Source organism: Neomonachus schauinslandi, chromosome 3, assembly GCF_002201575.2.
Source record: "Neomonachus schauinslandi chromosome 3, ASM220157v2, whole genome shotgun sequence".
NCBI classification, from domain to species: domain Eukaryota; kingdom Metazoa; phylum Chordata; class Mammalia; order Carnivora; family Phocidae; genus Neomonachus; species Neomonachus schauinslandi.
In genome coordinates this window covers 10,166,228-10,184,492 of record NC_058405.1, presented here as the reverse complement: position 1 = coordinate 10,184,492, position 18,265 = coordinate 10,166,228, and the positions used below count along the sequence as shown (strand labels likewise).

Genomic DNA, 18,265 nt, shown 5'->3' with positions numbered 1-18,265 from the left:
CTAAATTGTACACCTGAAACTAATACTACACTGTATGTTAACTAACTGGAATTTAAATAAAAACTAAAAAAAAAAAAAAGAAATTATGAAATAAAAACGGAAAGACCAAAAAAAAAAGGAACTACTTTAAAATAGGAACGATTAAAAGTAAATGTTTGGCAGAAAAAGGATCACCGGGATGAACTGGGTACACAGGCCCCTAATAGGATGAGTTTATATGGTATTTTTCCCAAACAGTATTATTTTTTCTTTTTTGTCATTAAAAAATATTATACATAGTGTCACTCCAATTAGCCTCCGTTGTTGCTCATAACTTGCTTTAGTAACAAATTATATTCAATAAGATACGGGATGAGATCTCATTACATTTAGGATTATTTAAAATGTAAAAGTGAGAATAAACAGTGATATTTCTCGGGAAGGGTACCTGAGTGGCAAGGGTCCAAAGAGGGAAGAGAAACATGCTATTCACATTATACTCATACATGTCTTTGACTAATGTTCATGTGTTTTATTTTTTTAAATAGATTTTCAAAATGAAATTTTTAAAAAGATGAACATTCTAGCTTTATCAAAACTTCTTAAGTTTTTTTGCTTTTAAGTTGGCACAAATAAAGTCAATTTTGAAAAACTGGGGCCCCACAAATTTAGAATATAAAGCTATCAAAACAGAGGTGGCTGAATTTTTGTTTCTTATTTACTTTATAAATTTGTTTGCTAAGGAAATTGATGTTGCCATGATGACCTAAAGTATATTCTCAACTATATAAAAGGATGGATTATTTAAAATCATTTTAGAAGCCCTGGTGGGGATCACAAATAAAACAAAAGTATGCAAACATAGTCTAACTCAAATGAGCTCACAGTATGAAAACTGGCTTAGCAAAACTTCCACTACATAACACAGAAAACGATTTCTGAATTAGGAAGTCATTTCAGTTGCATTGTTTGGAATGTGCTCTGCTTTAGACTTTCCAGCATTTCATAATGGCACTTACCTGTTGCCAACAAGACCACCACACACTAGATGGTATGTAATGGCAATTAGAACTGGCTTCTTTTGACTTTCCTGATAATACATGTGAAATAAGCCACTGGGACAAGTTTTATATATTACTTTTTGGCTCATGTTCCCAAGAGGTATTTAATATTTATAAAAACCTTTAATAAGCAGTGGTGCCGTGAGCTGCAACACAAAGACCAGTAACACTCAGATGTCCCCCCGCCCTTTATTTATTTATTTATTTTAAATTTATTTATTAGAGAGAGAGAGAGTGAGAGAGAGAGGGCAAGAGGGGGTAGGGTTAGAGGGAGAAGCAGACTCCCCGCTGAGCAGGGAGCCTGATGCGGGACTCGATCCCGGGACTCCAGGATCATGACCTGAGCTGAAGGCAGTCGCTTAACCAACTGAGCCACCCAGGCGCCCCCCCCCCCGCCCTTTATTTTTTAAGTTTTGCTTTTTAGTGTTCATTATTTTTTTTTTTGAAAGATTTTATTTATTTATGAGAAAGAGAGAGAGAGGGAGAAAGCAGGGAGAGGAACAGAGGGAGAGGGACAAGCAGACTCCATGCTGAGCCACGAGTCCGACGTGGGGCCTGATCTCACCACTCTGAGATTAAGACCTGAGCCCAAAGCAAGGGTCGGATGCTTAACCGACTGAGCCACGCAGGCTCCATGTTCATTATTCTTCATGCTGTTCTGTCTTCCTGAAAAATTCTCCCAAGTCTGTGCCAACTTTTCTCTCCAGACTCAGATCTGACCATAGCCTACCCTGATAAATGCTTTAGCTCACACATAATGCAACAAGCAGCAAACTCAGCTCATGGGTATTAAAAACATGTTCATATTGTGTAGCTTACAGAATCGTCCTTTGTAATTTCCACCTGGTTGTTGAATGAGTTACAGTTTACTCCCTCCTATTTATCAGTTCCAGTTGTGAAGTTTGGGTTTCCCATTCAAACCTTCTCTAAACCTACTCTCTGGTGTTGCATTAAAAAATAGTCTATCCCCACCGTGAATATTTGAGTCTTTTCTGAAGATTAGTAACACCTTGAGACTAGACAATTTCAGCCACCTAGCACAGAGCATGACATACAGCAGATATTAAATGAGTGAATTAGATAAGCATATGTACAATATCTCAGAGAGTTTCTGCAGATTACAACGCATGTAGTAAGAAGTCCATTCATATGCCTCATGAATGCATCCATTCACGCATCCATTCATTGAAATAAGTATTGTTCCTTAAAAAGAAATGATTCTTTGACTCCAGGCAAAGAGAGAAAGATGTACTATTACCTTTCAAGGTAATATCTTCAAGTTAAGACTTTTTTCTTATATGACCATGAAAAACCACAGGTGAAAATAATGAGATAACTTTGGGATATTTCCTGGATTCATACAGTTTGACTAAACAAAGCTACATGCCATGCAAACAGGAATCGGGTCAAGGTGAATATAATTTGTGCACTATAATGTAATTGTAAACATGACTGAATTGAAATGTATATCATGTTATTCATTACTGATAATCACTAAGGCTTCATAAGTCTAAAATAATTTGAAATAAATAAAATACAGTCTTTGAATCTGGCGCTTTGAAATACAATCTCATAATACATTTTGTGTTTGACACGTTTACCAAATTCTCCTTTTGGTGTGTCAAAGACTTTAAATCACAACTGGTGCAGTATGTCCAGATCCTTTTAAAATCCTACTGTATTCATACCCATATATAATATTTGCAAATAATGAGCTGCTCCTTTTCCCTACTTCCAAAATATGTAACCAGGGCCTAATATGTATGGCTCTCAAGAAATTTTAACACCTCAAATACGACAGAAAGGTTTTAATTTGCTTGTTCCATCAACAAAAATGGAGAGCAGAGAATGCTGGAGCTATAAACACAAATCAGCAGCATTCTGGTGGCTGAGGAGTTACTCAAGAGCTGTTTGTCATTTTTTACAAAGGTAAACACTCAGAGGCTGCCAGTCAGTTATGCAGTATTAGAGTCACTTAAATCGCCATGCAAGTATTTAATAAGCAGACGAACCAAACACATTCATCTGAAGACATTTATAGGGATATAGTTTGCAGTTCCAAAATGATATGCACTGGTATAGTTTCCCGAGACCATGACTTATTGTTCCCAGTTCCCAGAGCCCATCTGTCACTGTGTCTTAGCATTATTATTTATCACTTCAACACTGCTCAGAGCATGCATGTTACCTTCACTGGGGTTTTTTGCCAGATGACAAATAGACAACTGAGAACTGTCTGCAGATTTCACAGTCTGCGATACATGGGATGCTTTACAACAACACAAACATCTATCACCCAAATGGTTTATTTTTGCCTCCAGGGATCTGGTGAGCTAGAATGCTTCTCAGAATAGGAATTAAGGGGAAGGCAATTAGGAACGAATGATTAGGGAATGGGAATGAATTGGCAGATAACTTCAAGCATGGGGAACATTATAAAAGATGTGAAATCCTTAAGACAAAACATGTCTCTTAACAAAAATTTTTGAAGACCGTTCTTGCCAGAAGGACTTCCTGCCTCAGTTTCTCCTGCAGTGCACCGAGCACGTCACCTCCAGAGTGAACTTCTCGAATCCAAAGCAGATCATGTCGCTCTCAGATCTGAATCCCCCCCGCACCTTTACTGAGCACAGAATGAAGTCTGAGCTCCTCACAGGGCATGCAAGGCCCTCCACCGTGCTGCTGGCCACCTTCACAGAATCCTCTGCGTGCCCCCATGCTACTTCTCACTCCCTAGAGCTCACCAAAGCACCAGGCTGTTCCAGGCCTTTGGGACTCCAAGTATTCTTTTTCTCCCCCTGTGAAATCCTTTACTTCCATCCCCCAACACTCCTGCCATAGACCACATTTCCTCATCCTTCAGGACACTGGCTTCCTCTCCCTCTTTCTTCAAGACTCCTCTGATATCCCCAAGAAGACTTTTCACTATTTCTTGTGCCCTCCTTCCCCCGTACCTTTTACAGAATACTGTTACAGCATTTGCACAAAACAACGAAGGTATATCTCTCACAATCTGAATTCTCACGATACGAATAATTCGCCCTTTATATTTGCGAAAATATTTACCCCCAAATCACTATGTAACAAGAAGAACCACTATAATGGATCTGTGTGTGTGTCAGTGGTAACACTGAAGCTGCCCATAAATCCTGCCAAGATACAGTGTGCGATGCATGTATAACTCTGTTGTTCTTTTGAGCTAAATTTTGTGCTGGCATCAATCATCTACTTAACAAGAGGTAAGTGTCAGGTACGTCACAATCTTCCTTTTCCCTATCTTCCCTGAGAAGGTTAGCTGTTCGCAGTACCTAAGACTGGAGTCTACCAACTCAGGTCATTTGATCTTATTTCATCAATTTTAAGACATACTATCCCCCCACCCCACCCCAACACAGTTTAACCTTTCTAAATTTAGGATGTATCTTGTAATCAGTGCATCAGTGGCAACCTTCCATCTTACAATCCAAGTGTAATTAGTAGCACTTTTTCTTTCCTAAGGACTATAAAGTGATACCTCGTCTTACCAGTGATGACCTCATAGATTCAGTCAAACATGGTAGATAGTCCTTTCACAGATTATTTCTTTGCTTATTTACATAAGAGCACATGCTCTCACTTTTGTTTGGTGCATGCAAAACACCCACTCCTGAATTCAGTAAGTACAAATAATTGAGACACAGGTGTTTTGTTTTGTTTTTTAATATTTTATTTTTTTATTTGACAGAGAGAGAGAGAGAGAGAGCACAAGTAGGCAGAGCGGCAGGCAGAGGGAGAGGGAGAGGCAGACTCCGCGCTGAGCAAGGAGCCCAATGCAGGGCTCCATCCTAGGACCTTGAGATCATGACCTGAGCCGAAGGCAGACGCTTAACCGCCTGAGCCACCCAGGCGCCCCAAGAGATAGGTGTTTTAAATGTGTTTATTATACAGAAAGGTACAGGTAGATTATTATCTAGTGTTAGAGAGTGATTTAGTGATATCTGGAGAAGTTGGTTTGGTTTCTATGATGCATTATTGATTTTCCCATTTAAATTGATGGAATACAGGTTCCAGTTTTCTGAAAATATGCTGAAATATATTTGCAGGAACAGATCAGAAACAGAAAATGAGGAATGCTTATATGTGCTTTACAAGTCTAATCCACAAAGTGGCCCAGACGTACCCTGATGACAGGGGCTCTGCTGTTCGTCTCTTCTCCTACGGCAGTGGTGAGCTCAGTATAATAAGTGTTCCAATCAATGTTTGCTGAATGATTAAAGGGAAACTTGGAAACTGTACTTGGGTTTGAGAACATAACTCCCTCTAATATTTGTATTATACTTATATCTCCGGTATCTTAAAATTTTAGCACCTTAAATTTATATTTATACATACTTTAATATATTAGGCAAAACACTCGGTCAATAAAATTAGTGGGCAATCCTGGAAAGCCATAGCCGCAGTACTTTTGTCTTGAAAAATAGAATTTCTCGGTTTGGTTTGTTGTAGATACTTCTATAAACTAGGTATTATTAGATCACCTTACCTTAAGCATCAGGTATGAATTTCAGATGTACCATAATGTTGCTAAACCAGGCTAGGTATGATTTTAGAACATTGCATATGATGAGGATCAACAATACACTGGTTTGCTTCTATAAACATTGTATATGGATTAATATAGTTTTATGCATGGAAAACACTCTTTCAAAAATAAAAGGCCAGCATTCCCCAAACCTCTGACATATGTGTACATCGACAAACACACACAGTCTTCCAACAGAGGTCATATGACATACTGGTGTTACTCACTTAATAACTAAATCTGACTGTTCCTCAGAAATATGGTGGTTGGAAATCAGTACATATAATATGATTTCCAACCAAAATATTCGTTCAGCTCTGTTACAAACAATGTGAAAACTTATTAATAAAAGCGTAACCTGATGCTTAAAATAGAACATGATATGCACATATATATTCATAATGACCCTACATATGTATGCGAAAAACACAAGCATAAGTCCTATAAGTGAACAAACACAGCACATATTTGCAAATTTTCTGGGTACAGACACTAAAAAGTTGAGTAAGAGGTAACTGTAGTGCTACTGGAAAATGAATTAAGGTAGAAAAAGGAGGGAAATATTTTATGAAAAAACAAGCTTTTTGGAAGACAGGTGCTTAATAAAAGTTTAAAAACATATAATAGGGTTAACTGATGAGAGCATAGTAATTCAAACTTGAGTGACATGAGGTCCTCTAGAAAATGATCATATAGCCCCTGTATAGGCTGATGTTTTTTATTATGGAGTAACTTACATACCTACATTTTTCTCATGCAACTGTAAACCAAAGCAAATTCATAAAATGAAAATATGGAGTCAATAAAAATTAAATTAATGACACAAATGTACTGTAACAGGTGATATTTTGCTAAAACTAAGACTTTATGAAAAGTTTAAGATTTGTTTCCAGCTTTAGTATATGACCCAAAATTTTAAATTGTATATATTTAAGGTGTACAACTTAGTTGTTGACATATGTTTTCAACTCAACAGCAAAAACAAACAAACAAATAACCTTATTTTAAAAGGGCAAAGGACCTGAAGAGACATTTCTCTAAGAAAGACAAATACAGATGGCCAACAGGTGTATGAAAGGGTGCTCGACTTCACTAACAATCAGGAAAATGAATATCAAAACCACGGTAAGATATCACTTCATACATGTTAGGATTTATCAAAAAGAAAACAGATAACAAGTGTTGAGGAGGGTGTGGAGAAAAGGAAACCCTTGTGCACTGCTGCAGGGAATATAAATTGGTCCAGCCATTATAAAAAAAACATTATGGAGGTTCCTAAAAAAATTAAAAACAGAACTGCCTTATAATCCTGAAATCCCACTTCTAAGTACATATCTTCAAAGGCAAGTAAGTTAAGTTTTAAATACAAGAATGTAATCTCAAATCCAACATACTCTTTGGTCTGTGTCTGTCATAACATGCATGACTGCAGAAATTTATGTTACAAAAATGAGAATAAAGTCGTGACTTTGGGCAGTGGGGACCTCAAGGGTGAGAATTCAGTGAGATGATAAATGTAAAGCTTGGTTCAGGATAATCAGACTTCCTATACCCAAATCTCAGCTAGCATTTAAACACTGAATACCAGTTTTAATGAGATATGAGGCTGTAATGATTACTTCCAGATAAGGTTAGCAAGGCAGTATTACTATAATCTGCGTTATATTTGTGTTTAATCCAAGTATTCCTAAATGAGAAACAGAAGGACTGTGTTTGATGTTCATTTTCAGTTTTCAGTTCTTACAGATTGAAAATTGAAGCAACACTTTTAATTTTAGTCAACAGCTCATCATCCAAATATTGATGGAAGTCAGAAAATACTGGGCATGACTCACTAAAAGGGTTTTGAAAACAACCTGGTCATAAATCAAATATTTTCTTATCTAATGGTTGCTTTGACTTTTAATATTTGAACTATTAAAACCTCTGTTCATTCGGTGCTCGGTTCACTTGGCATGAATATATTAAGTCCACCTCTGTTCTTTTTATCATCAGACTGTGACATTGTGAAGTCTACCGTCATTTTCATGATGTGAAATCCAAGTCTTAATTTATTAAATAACTTCAGAAACAAAACTTTTATTCTAGGAAATGTCCTGCTTTTGTTCCTTCAAGTTGGAATCTCAAAGAAATCAATACATGATGATTTGAATCCCCCAAAATATTCAGAGATTGCCATTGTTTGAATGACCAACATACACGAGTGCCAGGATCATCCAAGGCCCTCCGGGGAATCACAGAATTCAAAACAGGGCTAGGCTGTACTAGGAGTGAAATTACAGTGGCATAAAGGATACCTCTAGCACCCTCACAAGACCACCTTTCCCCCAAGCTGACCTCCTGGTTTAGCTTCCAATTTTGGGCATCTCAACGTATCTAAGCCCCATGCTCAGAATATCTGGCCTACCAACTTTGTGAAAGACCCAGACGATCTTCAAATCACACTGAAATCCACTGGGTGAGGCATGGCAGGTGCCCACTGCTCCCATAAGCCAACAACTCTTCCTCGTGGGCTGTGGATCACATATTACAGCCATGCTGGCTCTCCTGGGGCCCATGCTCACTGTACCCACAATAGGCTCTTGGTGATTCTCTGAGCTTACTGGTTTCTTGGTAAATGCATTAGGATTGCCGTGGCTTTGATGGTTCCCTTCAAGTTCAATTCCTATACTGAATTGAATTTCTCCTTTGTATTTCTACCCCAATTTTCTGTGAGTTATTGCACAAACTTCAGAAAGCTTTTTTCAAAGCTTCTTACAATATCCGACAATAGCAAGCAGCTGGCTGGCCCAGTGGCTAGCTGAAGCTAATTCTTCAGGGAGTTCAACAGTGTGCCCCCCCAAATCCATGCCTACTCAGAACCTCAGAATGTGACCTTATATGGAAATAAGGTCTTTCAATAATGTAATTAGTTAAGATGAGGTCCTACTGAATTAGGGTGAGCCCTAAATCCAATGACTAGTGTCCTTAAAAGAAGAGGAGAAGACACTCAGAGGCACATGGAAGGAAGAAGTCGACATGAAGACAGGAGCAGAAATTGGAGCAACGCAGCTACAAGCTAAGGAATGTCAAAAACAACCCAGGGCCACCCAAAGTGAGGAAGAACAAGGAGGGGTTTCCCCTAGAATCTTCAGAAAGATCAAGGCCCTGATGACATTCTGGTTTTGGACTTGTGGCCTCCAGAACTGTGAGACAATAAATTTCTGTTGTTTTAAGCCACCAAGATCATTGTCGTTAGTTATGCAAGAAGTAGGAAACTAATACAAACTCCAAAGTACTTGTGAGCTCTTTTGAGTTTATTTCTTTAAAGGCCACTATGACAATGAAATCAGAAGAGAGAAGTCAGACGATAACAAACTCTTTAAGAGCCGTGCTCTGGGAATTAATAAAATGTATCTGTAAACAAGCTTCCAGCCTCACTCCTGTCCTTTATCTCTTCACTATCAGGTGCACCAACTGCATTTCCCCCATGGCTTCTCCTCTAGATCCCAATGTAACCTGGCCAACCATATATTCACTCTCAGAACTGTGAACATTGACTTCTGAAGACAAAGACAGAGAGAACCCGGGGCAATGTTCAGTGTCAGCAGTGGTGGTGTGTGGACCAGACTGTCCCCAAGTGTGACCTGAGCTGAGGTCACTGCTGCCCCAGTGCAGAGCTCCCTGGAGTATGCTTTTTAAGCTTGATCTTCCGGTGCCTCATTCACTCAATATACCCAGGAGACCACCCACCACTTCCTTTAAAAACAACAACAACAGGATGTGTCTCTTTTGCCACACAGTAGGCAGTTGTGCCTAACACAAAGTATATGCTAAATAAACTACTATAAAGGTTAAGCAGTTGACTTCAATTTGGGTAAGATCATGATGGCAGTTTTTTCGAATCTCCCAAATTTCCTAAGAAAACAAAGCAAGTGAGATAGCATAGAAAAACATATCCATGGACATAGTCTTGAATAAAACTAACTGACAACGTATTCCAAAATAAACGTCAAACTATTGACAATATCAACACCCACTCAAGACCCTAGCTTGGGGAGGATGTAGAGGGAAGGCGTGCAGGGAAATTCTGGCTGATCCAAGAATTTCATAGCACCAAAACTACTAACAAATACTAGCAAAACACTTAGTGGAAGCCTCAGAAAGTAAACCTGAGAATAAATGGCAACATTCTTAGAAATGTAACACAGCAATCTATCAATGGCAGGTGAATGCAAAGTAAAAGAACAAAACAAAAATAAGTAACAAAAGCAAAATGCCCACCAAGGGGCTGCAGAAAGATCAGAGGTAATAGAACATCCTAATCTCCCAAGTGGACCTGATTAAAAACCCTTTTCTGGTAGACCAGAGACCAAAGCTAAACAAAAACTCCTGGAGTAGAATCCAAATTGGCTAGGGCAGGGACATGAGGGACAAAGGATAGCAAGGATTAGATAAGAGGACCAGCAGTCCAGAGGAGGCAGAGCTCAGATCTGGGATGGTTGCTACACAGAGAAGCTACATATTTTATACGTCATGGTAACAACAGGGGAAGGAGCCCTCAAACTGATAATGTATGGAAGCTACTCTACCCATTAAGCAGGAGAAACTCCCATTTCAAATGAGCAATAGCAAGAAAGATAACAGAACAAAAGGATTATGATCAAGTCCTAATGAATATATTATAATCATACTTATGATTATATATATTACAATATATATGATCAAGTCCATATAAATATATAAATGAACCAAATAATGTATAAAAATAAGACACACAAAGAATAAACATACAAAGCAGATAAAAACTGTAGTACAATATAACGAAGTGATCAAAAGAAATTAAGAAAAAGAGATACTAAAAAGTACTACAAAACTGGAAACAGGGAAGTACGGAAATGATGTCTAAATAGTAGGAGACTGTGAAAAAAGACAGAAAAGTGTTCAGGAAAAAATCAGAATTAGAAAGAAATGAAAAAAAAATCATTTTAGAAAGAGAAGTAAACTCAAAGGAACACAAGATAGAATAGACAGCATGGGGAGTACAATAGGGAAACAGAATATAGAAAAGATAAAAATGGAAAAAAAAAAAAAAAGAAAAAACACACATAAAGAAAATGATGGAAATAAATGACCAAAACATAATCTGGGGTAACTGGAAAATAAGAGAAACCCTGAAGACAGAATGGAATAAAATAAATATCCTGTGATGTACCTATGCCCTTAACAGTCAACAAAAGACATATTCTCATAGATCTACTGAGTTCACTAATAAAAGGAAAGACTCTCAGTATTTAAGAGAAAGATCAAATCACAAAGAAGGAAAAAACATTCTCACAGCCACATTTATACCAGAAGCAATGAAGTAACATATTTAAGAATCTCAAGAAATGAAAATGTGAAACACCTTCAAACATCTAGAAATAGACCAAAAGAAGTAAACCAAATAAAGCAAAAAAAAAAAAAAGAAAGTTAAAAGCATAAATTAATGAGTTAGAATGAATGAATAAGCTAGTTCTTTTTAAAAAATCAACAAGATAAGTAAACCAATTGGCTAATCTAAAACAAAATGAGGGGCACCTGGGTGGCTCAGTCAGTTAAGTGTCTGCCTTCGGCTCAGGTCATGATCTCAGGGTCCTGGGATTAAGCTTGTCCCCCTCCCTCTGTCCCATCACCCCTTCCCTCCCCACTCATGTTTTCTCTCTCACATAAATGAATACAATCTTAAAAAAGATAAAACAAAATGAAACAGAACAAAATAAATAAACAATACTATCCAACCCAACCAAAAGAAACTCTAATCTAACAAAAAATTCAAAATTCAGAGGAAATATAAATCAAACAGAGAAAATTATAATTATTGTATGCAATCTTCTGTTAATAAATTAAACAAACTAAATAGTGGATAATTTCCTAAGAAAGTATACTTCACCAAACAGATCCCATAGACCAAGCAAGTCTGAACAGAACAATTTCCATAAAAGAAACAGAAATAGGAGTCCCACCAAAAAATAGCACTAGGACCAGATGGTTTCATAGGAGATTTGTACCAAACTTATAAAGTTAAAACAATTTAAAGATTATTCAGACTATTTTAAAGCATAGGAGTATACACACATACATGGAAAATCTAATATCAAAACCTGACAAAGATTAGACAAAATTAAAATGAGGAAAATAATAACAAATATCCTCAAATAGCACATTAAACCAGAAGAAAACTGTGTCGTGACCCCACTCAGTTTTTTCTAGGAATGTAAGGATGGTTCAATATTAGGAAATCTACCCTATTACAAGAGCTAAAAAGAAAAATAATCATTCAACAAAATTTAAAAGCTATTCTTGATATTACAGTAAAAAATTGGAATTAAATGTTTGTTCTCTTAACCTGATAAAATATACATACTTCAAACCCTAATCCTTCAAATTATTTAATGACGAAATGTGAGAGATGTTCTAAATAAGCCCGGGGTTAAAAGAAGATGTTCACTGCCTCTAGTACTATTTAAAATTGAGCTGACCCAATTAAATAAGTGAGAGCAACTAGAGACATCAGAATTGGAAATAAAAAGACAAATCTGTATTTTTATATACTATGATGATATGGAAATACCAAAAGAATTAATGGAAAAACTACCATAAAAAATATAAGAAATTAGTAAATTTAGTAAAGTAGCAGGAAATAATATTAACATAAAAAATCAACAGGCTTCATTTAAAGAATAAGAGCAAGTTAGAATACTTAGTAGAAGATGAGACCCCACAGTGATAGCAAAAAGATGAAATAACATACCAAAGCATAAATATAACAAAAAATGTGCAAAATGCATATAAGGAGAAGTATAAAACACTCCTGTAAGACACAAGACTGGACTTGATCGAATGGAAAGACAGCCTATGATTTGGAATAGGAAGAAGTGTGTGTGGCCTGAATAACCATGAGCAAAGATAATCATAAAAGGGGAAAAGTAAATGTAATTTACATCACAAAGGGTTCATATTCCCAACACAAAGAGTACCCAAAACTTGAATGAAAAATAGTAACAACTTGAAGATGGCCTTTGTATACAATCAGGCTCAACCTCACTTTCAAAAGGAAAATTCAAACTAAAACTTCGAGTTATCATTTCTCACCCATCAGATGGGCAAATATCCAAAAGTTTTACGAACTATTTTGTGGCAACCACTTGGGGAAAGAGTCACCTGTGTACATTGCTGGTCAAAATCAAAATGGTTCAGGGAATATGGAATATATAGAAACTAAAAATGGAACCACCAGGAAGCATTAGCCATATCTAGAATGCAGAATGTTCTACAAGACTCATTTTCCCAATGGATCGATGACAAGAATTTTTTTTTTTTTTTTTTTTTTTTGCAGGATATGTGGGGTTGAGAATTAAGGGGCATAAAGAGACTTAAATGAGATTTAAAAATATAACAAATATACTTTGTGAAGCTTGTTGGAGTCCTGATTCAAAGAAGCTAACTTATGATAAAAGGAAATGTTTGAGACAATTGGGGAACTATGTCTATGACTTGGGTACTGGCATACGTTAAGAAATTGTTAATTTTGCCAGATGCAATAATGGCATGATGGTTATGTTAAAAAGAAAGTTTCTCAGTCAGTAATGCATAAGGAGTTACTTCTGAAATGACCTGATTTCTCAGACTTGCTTTAAAATGAAAAGAACTGGCCAAATACTGCTACCTGTTGATACTGAGTTATAGGGATTCATGACAACTATAATCTCTACTTTTGTGTAAACTTAAAATTTTCCATAATAAAAAGGTTTTCAAAAGGTTAAAAATGAAAAAGAGTAATGCACTGACTGTGACCCCTCTCTTTTAAGGATAATACAAAATGAATTATGTATAAAGAGATGCACTGACCCATAAGTAATTCCATGTTATGCATCATCTCATTAGATTCTTAAAATCCTAGTACAAAATAAGGTCCTTTTCCATTAAAATTATGTAACTGGAGATGCTGATACAGCCAGTAAAGGAAAGAGCTAGGATTTGAGTCTAATCTGTCATTTGCAGACCCTTATGTCCCTTCTGCTCCCTAAATAGCATAATTTCAAATATTTCAGAGAGACAGCATCATCTACCTATTTTTATCCTGTGTGAAGGTTAGTAATATATAGAAGGAATATCCTCTGACAGAACTTTTCTTTCTTTGCTTTTTCTTTCTTTTCCTTTTCTTTCTTTTCCTTTTTCTTTTATTTCTTGTCTCCCAATGGTGCCATTTGCTTTTCTTATACTCCTGCTTTCCACCTCATGCCCTTTCTTTTCACCGCATTATATCTTCAGAACATTTCAGGTTAATGACATCCTGAATATCGTCACATTGTAACTTTATCATGTAACATTTATTGGGCATCCCATAAATCCACAGGTGCCAGGCTTGGGTTAGTCACTGTGCCAGGCCATGGGTTCACCCATAGGTGGCATAATCGACCCTATTCTGGCCATGAAGCCTGTAGTCCAAATATCTCTCTCCTTCCTGGATATCTCAAGGCTTTGTGTCTTACACAATTTATTTCACTTTTTAAATGTTCTTATGCATCATATTTTCACCAATCTCTGGAGTTATGCCCTATTTTTAAAAGCTTCAGTATGGATAAAGAGATGTTTTGTTTGATTGAAATTATTCTGGGGCACCTGGGTGGCTCAGTCGTTAAGCGGCTGCCTTCAGCTCAGGTCATGATCCCAGGGTCCTGGGATCGAGCCCCGCATCGGGCTCCCTGCTCCACAGGAAGCCTGTTTCTCCCTCTCCCACTCCCGCTGCTTGTGTTCCTGCTCTCGCTATCTCTGTCTCTCTCAAATAAATAAATAAAATCTTAAAAAAAAAAAGAAATTATTCTGAAAATACTATTAAACTTAGATGTTCAAGGCATTTTGGTTCTAGAACACTCACCTTGACAATACCCCGGATGTGCATTTTTGCTATCATCTCTGCCGTGTAGAGAAACATCAGCAAAGTATCCAGAGTAAACGTCACATACTGAAGAGGAGGGTAGTGTTCGAAGGTCATGGGCGTGTTCATACAGACGGAAATGACGCTGATGATGGCACAGATGCGCAGCAAAGAGTGAACCCACTGCAAAATCGGTCCAAAGTTATCATTTGACACCATAAAATGAGATCTTAAACTTGTGTTATAAACCACACCATTTGGAAAATATGATCTCGAGATTCAAATATCTTACCCGCATGGAGAAGAGAGAGTAGGAAACTCGTATCTGTTAAGTGCATATAATGTGCTAAATATTTGCACATATTTTACATCATTTAATTCTGAAAGCAGCCTAATTTCCACATGCTGAAAGGAAGGAAGGGTTAAGAGACTTTTCTGTGCTCCTGCAGTTAATGAGAGCCAAGGGCTCACTGTGAACCTGGGCAGGCTACTTCAATGGCTCTGAGCTTTCCAAGGCATCGGGCCACAACATAAGGAGATTCCGATCCCATTAAAACATGGGTCAGTACCTCACTTTTATACTTTTTATATACTATGAGCACCTGGAATTGGAGACTTATATTTTACTTAACGTAACATCCCTGGTAGCTAGCACAATGGCTTATCCTCCTGGATTGCCAATGTTTTTAAAAATGACTTGATACATACCACTTTGTATGTGTCCGATTTTCTTTCCATTTGTATCTTAAATGTAACATTCTCGTATAAAAAAATATATTCAAAATCTGACATCCTACATTTTCAAAAGATAATAAATGGACTTTCCTCTCTATTTTAGAGAACATTCTGTACAAATTTAGCCCTGGTAGCTTTTCCAAAATTCCAAAAGGTAAGTTTCTGCAATTCTAGGAATGCACATGCTGTTTGAATATTTTCCTCAACTTCAACATAAAGATGTAGAAATAAAAAGATAAACATGTATATGCACGTGTGTGCACATACATGTGTGTATGTATAGGAAATAGGATCACCTACATATAATATTTTATTACAAAAACTAACACCTAGGCTAAAAAATATTCATTGCTTCTGAATGCTACCCCCACACAATTAATATTACTAGCTAATTAATCAGTACACAATTCTTAAACATAATTTAAATGTGTTATTTATTGACAGTGTTGGATGTATCTGCAGTCATGTTAATCCTTTAATATTATACTACCGCCCCTGAAAAAGATGTCACAGTTTCATGGTAGGTATCTTCTCAGCTATGCAAACTAGCAAGCACCCATGATGAAAAATCAAAAAGACTGTCAGAACTGTGAGAAGACTCAGACATTTGTAGGCTGGTGAGTGGGTTATAATATTAATCTGACAGTTACAATGTTTGCATGAAGACATAAGGCCATTAATTCTATATCACGTAAGTCACTGATGACTCAATTCATTTTAAGGGTTGATGTCCTTTTCATGCAATTTGGATGCCCTTCAATAAATATCAGTGTGCAAATTTAGCCCCATCTGGATCTCCAACACAAAGGATCTAATTACACAAAAGAGCTTCAAAAGATGGGTTCTTCCACAATAAATCTATTTTGAATTTAAAGAAAGAATCCTAACTAAGCATTAATCGTTTTAGTTAGTGCATCCAAGGCTACATCTATAATGGTACCTTCCTCAGAGGTTCTCAAAAAGCCTTATATGTGAAGGACACTAAGAAGTTAGTGAATGCTTTATTCTCCATCCTGTTAAATTCTCTAATCAGGAATGGCAGACCTTCTATGTGTAAGAAATTCTGTGGGGCTCTGGGGCCACAAAAATGTTAAACGCGTTTCTGACTCATCACTATTTAGCAGTCTGATATGCATAACACATTTATATTTATATGCAATATACATTTTTATTTACATACAATTGTAAAATAGGATAAATGGAAAGAGAAGAGGTTCGTTCTGTGTGTGGTGGAGAGGGTCAAATGAGGAACCGTTCAGAGGCCGACAGGGGCGGGCTGACATCTGAGCCAGCCTTTAATGGGTCAGGAGGACTGACTCATCAAAGGCTGGGAAAGGCCTCCAGGCAGGGAAGCAACGTGAACTGGCTGGACATTTCGGAGGAGCAGGAAGACGCTGATGAGGCTCAAGTGGCCAGTGTGCAGATCCAGGAAAGAACAGTTGGCCAGGCAGTTAGAGCCAGAATAGGAAAGTCCTCACTGTACAACTAACACATTTTAATTTGAAATGTAGGTGAGGGAGATGTTTCAGCGACTATAAAGCAGAAGGGCAATGTGAACAGAAATGGAAATGCAGGAGGAAATCTGAGCATGCTGGACACGGAGTCTGGAGGGCAGATGAGATGGAGAAGACTGGAAAGGGCACGGAGCCCGGGCAGATGACCTTTATCCCGGTCAAGGGAAAGACAATCAGCTCGAGGGGAACAGTTCATTCCCTTGCTTCAGCCTCGGCTGGGAGTTCATACGGAAGGGGCGCCTACTCTCCGGGGTTGGGCTGAGCTTCCGAGAGCCGTGAACATGCTGTTCCACCCTCTGGCTGCTACACGATCTACCCCAGGGTTCCCCTCAAGGTCTCATCAGCTTCATTAGGCAGAGAAGGTGACGGAATTCTTCAGAGACACTACCCACTATTTCATTAACCTTTACTTTTACTCAACACTTGCAACTCAGACGGCGACCTTTAATTCCAAACATTTGATGATCACCTCACACATTCATGCATGCTGAGAACTCTAAGTCAAGGAAGTATGATAGAAGAGATCACTCATCTGGGACTCCAGCTTTGGCTCAGACTGAGAAGGAGCATTATCGCTGCATGGCGTGACTCTGAGGACAGCGTGCACGGAGGGGGAAAAGTGGGAGCAGACCACCTAGCAGACCTTCCTATGTGAATAACTCCCCGCGACACCACTTTATTTCATCCGAATTATTCTCCACTTCCAGACTCTGAGACTCATCCATATTCTACTGCACCTCAAACAGTCATTTCAAAGCCAAAGGTACGTGATTTTTGAATTATATGAATCAAATTTCCTTTGTATCAGCGTGCACTTCTCCCTTCTTCAAAAAAGAAACTTACTGGCTTGTTAATCCAGAGTATGTCAGCATTGTCTGAAAGAGATTCATCGGGACCAAAGTCAGTAACCGGCTGGGCCTCCACCCTGGAGCTCTGCTTCCTTTTGAGCATGCTGAAGTTAGCTTTGGTGAGCAAGTACAAAACTGCAGTCTGCGAGAAGAAAGACAGTTCTGTTAGTGACCTAAACCATCTTTACCCTGATCACTTCAACAATGGAGTCCCCCGTGTATACATACGCATTCGTTAGACACATGTTCTACTATATGATACATAATAAACGCATCCAAAAAGAAACTTTAAAAGAGTAAGATAAAAATACTAATCCAAGCTTGAGGGTTTTTTTTTTTTCTCAACCCAGTAGATCATCTTGTGCACTTCATCTACAGTTTGCATGCCTGTTTGGAGAGCACTCGTCTAGATTAACTGGGGTAGAATGCCTTTGCCTTTTCGGATATACATATTAGTAGGACATTTTTTGAGGCCTAGAGCTGTCTCCACTTAAAGCCGGTCTGTGCCAGAGCACAGGGGACCAATCCACATGAAATACTCAGATCTTTCCCAGGATTTTCCCCCAGGTTAATTTAATGTGACACTCACAAACATCTATTTCCAATGATAGTTTCAAACGGAGTTCCCAATTTTGTCCTTGACATAGAGGATGTGGGGCAGACAGATG

The 18,265-nt window shown here is 37.8% G+C and overlaps 1 protein-coding gene across 3 annotated transcripts in view; it reads right to left on the bottom strand.

Annotated features, from left to right (window-relative positions):
• NALCN (sodium leak channel, non-selective) overlaps window positions 1-17,700 on the bottom strand; it is a 295,723-nt gene extending 278,023 nt beyond the window's left edge. For all 3 annotated transcript variants that reach the window (XM_021695963.1, XM_021695962.1, XM_021695964.1), the window contains exons 1-2: window positions 17,593-17,700; window positions 14,501-14,683 (exon numbers count right to left, since the gene is read on the bottom strand). In XM_021695963.1, the coding sequence (XP_021551638.1) occupies window positions 14,501-14,683; window positions 17,593-17,700 (291 nt within the window). The remainder of the gene's footprint in view (window positions 1-14,500; window positions 14,684-17,592) is intronic.
• Between the last annotated feature and the right edge of the window lie 565 nt (window positions 17,701-18,265).